Genomic DNA, 6,111 nt, shown 5'->3' on the forward strand with positions numbered 1-6,111 from the left:
TCAACTAACTCCTTAAAGGGGAAGAACACAGGAGCTGAAGCCATCTATAGTGTTTCCTTCGAAGTCTGTTGGAATCTCCAGGAAACACAAGAGCTTACTGAAACAAAGATAGCTTCTGCCTCACAGCTTCCTGTTAAGCCCGACAGCCAAGTCGTAAAGCATGGCTTTGGAGTCTAGGGATATGGGTGCAGACGCCACCTCCACCTCTGATCAGCCTTATGACCCAAACTGCTTTCTTTATTCGTAAAAAATGAAGATCACAGAGTTGTCCCTAAGATGAAGGGAGAGAATGAGGCGGCGGGCTGACACAAGTCTATAGCTGTCGAGGGCTCAGTCAGTATCAGCGATTGTACCTGAAGCCACAGTGAGCTGCGCAGATGTTTTTTCTTCCTTTCCATAAAAGGAGGGGTCCTTGTAGCTGAGTGAAAACATGATGTCCCCTTTCTGCACAGGTTCTGATCCGTTTCCATATCCAGAGGAATGTGATTGTGATCCCCAAGTCTGTGACACCGGCACGCATTGTTGAGAACATTCAGGTAAGATCCCGGCTGGTCGGCCCTGGTATTCTTCAGGGGAGGGGGACACAGACAGACCCTGTCACTAGGCTTCTCACCTCATCCCTGCACTGTCTTCTGCCCCCTCTGTTCCCACCACCCTATCATTTTCCAGCCCAGGGATCTAGGCTCAGTATACCTGAGATGAATGACCCATGGGCTTAGGACATGCTGGGGACGGTGCCTGCTGAAGCCTTGTCAGGTCTGAGCACAGCTGTGCCTCGCACCACTGAGAAGACCCTCAGTTGCCCCTGAGCAGCTAAGCCCTGGGCCACCACATGAGCAGACTGTCCTGGCCTCCCTGCTCATCTTCTGGCAGCAGAGGAGGTGTGAACTGTCCTTGGAGAACTGTCTTCTAGAAGGGCGCATCATGGAGCACAGGGCCTGTGCACACCTGGAGCTTAGTGCCTGTGAACCTGTTCTCCCTCCCCCGGAACACTGAGCACTACAAATACTGCGGTCTTTGTGTAGGACCTAATTTAGAGAAAAATTTGTATCCTGTGGATATAATTGGAAAAACACCTGTGACCAGTTTGTGCTGCTAGAACTTCCTGCTAGAATGAGCGGCAGTCTCCAGTCACAGCAGTAACGGCCTTACTGATGATGTACTGGAACTCCTATCTTTCCAGGTCTTTGACTTTAAATTGAGTGATGACGAGATGGCAACCATTCTCACCTTCAACAGAAACTGGAGGGCCTGCAACATGTTGCAGTAAGTGGCATGGAATTAACTAGGAGCATTGCCAGGAGTTTTTCCAAACTGGTAGAGGGTTAGTTGCAAGAGTTAGAAGGCTGCTGGGACTACTTGTGTCTTCAAATACAATTTTGGGGCAGTTCTGAAAGTTAAAATTGGGGTACCTGGGAATCACTGTGATGGACACATCTCTAATTGCTGCTCATTGTCTGGATGTAGAGCTAGAATTGTAACAGAAGGTGTGTTGTCAATAGGCAGGAGGCGAGCATTCATTTATTCCTGCATTCAATAAATATCTAGTGGTCCTCTATGTGCCAGGCATCTTCTAGATGCTTGGGTTATCATACTATACAAAGATGCTGCCTGCACGTGCTTAGGGAGGGAGGGAAGAAAACAGAACAGAAATAAATCAAATCAAAATATATGTGTCAGATAGTAACAAATGCTAGACAGAAAAATAAGTAGGGCAAAGTGGATAGGAAGTGGTGGGTGGTAGTGGAACGGATCCTTTATATGGGGTGGGTCAAAGGAGGCTTTGCTGTGAGGGATATGCCATATGCATATTTGGGGAAGAGCATTCTTGGCAGTGATAACAGCAGGTGCAAAGGCCCTGAGATGGGATTGTGTTTAGAGCATTCAAGCAAGAAGGCTGGGGAGGCTGGATTAAATAATCTCCAAATTCCTCTCAAAAGTGATGGTGGTAACTTTACTTTAAATCGTAGAAAGTGGTTGAAAGAAAGTTTTCACTCTGGCTAGGTGGGAATCCTAAATCATCTCTTTACAATCAATACTTACTGATTAATGGATCTAATTAAATATATCAAAAAGAGTTATCTGGCATTTATTACTGTGAGGTCTGCAATTCGATGACAATTTGAATTTCTTCCAATGTTCCTATAGCCAAAATGATTTTTCAGCTTTTAAAAATGGTTTCAATATCTCAAGCATAGCTTTCATGTCATGATATTCCATATCTATTCTGCCCACCCTTAGTATCACAGCAGCCTTTCCTCATCTTATAAGGGCTTACTTTTATCAGTGCTTAACAAAGTAGCAGCTCCTTAGTATAAAAAGGAAAGGTGAACATAAAATGGGACTTTCCCCCAAACTAAACGACTTACCTTCCCATGAACATCATTTCCAGTGGAGGCAATGGGTTGGTGGGCTCAGGAGTAAGTCCACCTGGCCTGAAATCCAACTCTAACACTGGTTTCTTAGCTGTGTGACATTGGAAAAATTTCCTAGTTTTTCCAAGTTGGCTTCTTTACCTGTAAAGTAGGATGATAATACTCATCTCGGCTAACATCCATTGAACCTTAACTTAGAATGTGCCAGGGTCCTGAGCCCTTTGCCGGTGCTATTATCTCATTTAATACTCATAACAATCCCCAAACTGTCAATTGTGCTGGTGTTTCCTACCTCATGATGTTGTGACAGTGGATTGGGACAAGACTTGTCAGTTGCCTCACCTGACACCAGACTTACCATGAGTTGTCATTCCGAGTTGTTTCCCATACCCTGGTCACTGTCTGTCCTCCTTCCTATCAAAGCCCTCATATCGAATTGAGGGAAGGTCAAGGTGTGAGCACCCTTCTTGTGTTCTTGCAGGGAGGTGGCTGAGAGAGCAGAAATACCATAGAATCCACCAGAGAAGAATACCTTCTCAACCAGAGCTATTGCTTTCATGGAACACAGATTCTCTGTTTTTTTGTTTCTACAGATCCTCTCATTTGGAGGACTATCCCTTCGATGCAGAATATTGAGGTTGAATCTCCTGGTGACATTACACAGGGGATTGTCTTTCTTCGCTGAAGTGTGACTATCTCCATCAAGTCCTATTTTAGCCACGCTTATCTGAGATCACAGTGAACTTCATCCTGTTGTAGACCAGAATCGAGGTGCTGTTTTAGACATTTATTTCTGTATATTCAACTAGGATCAGAATATCACAGAAAAACATGGCTTGAATAAGCAAATGACAATTTTTTCCACTTATCTGATCTGAACAAATGTTTGTTAAGCACAAGAACTCTGCCAACACTGAGGATGTAAAGATTAATAATAAAAAAATAAGGATCGTAACCAACATGGATTGAGAGTGGACTATGTTCCCACACAATGTGAAGTGTTTTCCTGTGGGTGAAGTTACTGAATCCTCAAAATAACCCCACTGAGGTAGGTACTATTAACATCTTAGGAGGGAGAGAGGAGGAACTTGTTCAAGACCCCCAGGTAATAAGTGACTGAACCAAGTTTAAAGGCAGGCAGGCTCTGGGAGAGCTCACAGCGATCGATGGTCATCCTCTTCCTCCTGAGACTTTTCCTGCCATCTTTCCTCCTTGCCTATCTCCACTCATTCCCTGTCTTGTTCTCCCACCTTGTCTTCGATACACCATCATGCCAAAGAGTCAATGGCACAGCCTGCAAACTTCACAAGGATGCTACTGTTCACTGAGAGAGATGTGACATTTCCTTGGGAAGTAGCATGGAAATACAATAAAGATGCTTACTATTGCCATTAATCTGGAACATTTCTGTTTGTTCTATAATAATTGCTTCTTATGAAATATTCCAACTATATAGAAATGTACAGAAAGTAAAGTAATGAGCCTCTGGTCGCCCACATTATAATATTAACAAGTGTTAACCGGGTGTAGTGGTGTGTACCTTAGTCCCAGCTACTAGAGAGGCTGATGTGGGAGGGTCGCTTGAACCAGAGAGGTGGAGATTGCACTGAGCCCGACTTGCACCACTGCACTCCAGCCTGGGTGACAGAGAGAGACTCTGTCTCAAAACAAAAAACAAATGCTAACATTTTGCCATGTTGTCTCCAAACCTTTAAAAAAATTAAAGAAATTAGGGGTTACCAATATAGTCAAGGACCACTTTGTGCACATTCCCCTGACTACCTCTCCAGAGGCAAATGCATATCCTAAATTGGTGAGTCCCCTCACCCTCTGATTGGGGTTGAGGGGTACACCTACATTCCCAGGCTTCCTTGCTATGTTATAACTTCCTCTGGGTTTCCTCAGTGAGAGGTACTGTTAGGAGCTTGAAGGGCTGGAGAAGGGAAGAGCCAGGCATTTCTCTCTCCCTCTCTCCCTGTCTCTTGACCTTGAGTGGCATCTCCAGTAGAAAGCACATTCCTCTGTGGGCCCAGCTTTTTCCAGGCAACCTCCACCTTGATTCTATCTCCTACCAGACAAAGCTTCTGGGTTGAGGGAGCAGCACCCTTTCTTTGTCCTTCTTCCTTAGGAGCGAGGATCTTTTCCTGCTGCTGCTAAACCGAGTTGTCTCATCTTCTTTCCATAGCCCAGCTATTCCATCATATGTAACTGATCACCTATTATAACCAATTATTTGAATCAAACATCCAATATTTAAAAATCTTAGCACAGTTTCTTTTCTCCTTGCTAGACCTTTCCCTGGTATACTTCCCATTCACATTTTTGTATTTTTAGTATATATGTTCACATCCATACACAATGTCATAGACGGGGTGCTTTTAAAATGTATATGGAGGCACGCCCATGATGGCTGAATAGGAACAGCTCCAGCCTCTAGCTCCCAGCATGAGTGACACAGAACACGGGTGATTCTACATTTTCAACTGAGGTAGTGGGTTCATCTCACTGGGTCGTGTCGGACAGTTGGTTCTGGTCTGCGGGTGCAGCCCGACCAGCAACAGCTGAAGCAGGGCAAGGCATCACCTCACCTGGGAAGTGCAAAGGGGAAGTGAATTCCTTTTCCTAGCCAAAGGAAATTGAGACACAAAACACCTGGAAAATCAGGTGACTCCCACCCTAATACTGTGCTTTACCAAGGGTCTTAGCAAACGGCACACTAGGAGATTATATCCCACACCTGGCCCGGAGGGTCCCACTCCTACGGAACCTCCCTCGTTGCTAGCACAGCAGTCAGATCTAACTGCAAGATGGCAGTGAGGCTTGGGGAGGGGCATCCGCCATTGGTGAGGCTTAAGTAGGTAAACAAAGCCACCAGGAAGCTCGAATTGGGTGGAGTCCACCACAGCTCAAGGAGGCCGGCCTGCTTCTGTAGACTCCTCCTCTGGGGACAGGTCATAGCTAAACAAAAAGCAGCAGAAACCTCGGCAGAGGTAAATGCCCCTGTCTGATAGCTTTGAAGAGAGCAGTGGCTCTCCCAGCATGGAGGTTTAGATCTGAGAATAGACAGACAGCCTGCTCAAGTGGGTCCCTGATCCCTGAGTAGCCTAACTGGGAGACATTCCCCACTAGGTGCAGACCAACACGTCACACCTCACACGGTAGGCTACATCCCTGAGATGAAGCTTCCAGAGCAAGAATCAGACAGCAACACTCGTTGTTCAGCAATATTCTATGTTCTGCAACCTCCGCTGCTGATACCCAGGCAAACAGGGTCGGGAGTGGACCCCAAGCAAACTCCAAGAGACCTACAGCTGAGGGTCCTGACTGTTAGAAGGAAAACTAACAAACAGAAAGGACGCCCACACCAAAACCCCTTCAGTGTGTCACCATCATCAAAGACCAAAGGCAGATAAAACCACAAAGATGGGGGGAAAAGCAGTGCAGAAAAGCGGGAATTTCAAAAAATCAGAGCGCATCTCCCCCTCCAAAGGAATGCAGCTCATCGCCAGCAACGGAACAAAGATGGACGGAGAATGACTTTGATGAATTGAGAGAAGAAGGCTTCAGTCAATCAAACTTCTCAGAGCTAAATGAGGAACTACATAACCATTGCAAAGAAACTAAAAACCTTGAAAAAAGATTTTACAAATGGCTAACTAGAATATCCAATGTAGAGAAGTCCTTAAAAGAACTGATAGAGATGAAATCCATAACACGAGAACTGTGACAAATGCAC

The 6,111-nt window shown here is 45.4% G+C and overlaps 1 protein-coding gene across 1 annotated transcript; it reads left to right on the top strand.

Moving 5' to 3' along the window:
• Nucleotides 1-434: 434 nt before the first annotated feature.
• On the top strand, nt 435-3,844 carry LOC110742909 (aldo-keto reductase family 1 member B10-like; the record flags this gene model as incomplete). Its single annotated transcript, XM_031662334.1, has 3 exons — nt 435-536; nt 1,184-1,266; nt 2,969-3,844. Coding segments are annotated over 3 exons (228 nt in total), but the record flags the coding sequence as incomplete, so codon positions are not given.
• Between the last annotated feature and the right edge of the window lie 2,267 nt (nt 3,845-6,111).

Source organism: Papio anubis, unplaced genomic scaffold (assembly GCF_008728515.1).
Source record: "Papio anubis isolate 15944 unplaced genomic scaffold, Panubis1.0 scaffold555, whole genome shotgun sequence".
NCBI lineage: Eukaryota > Metazoa > Chordata > Mammalia > Primates > Cercopithecidae > Papio > Papio anubis.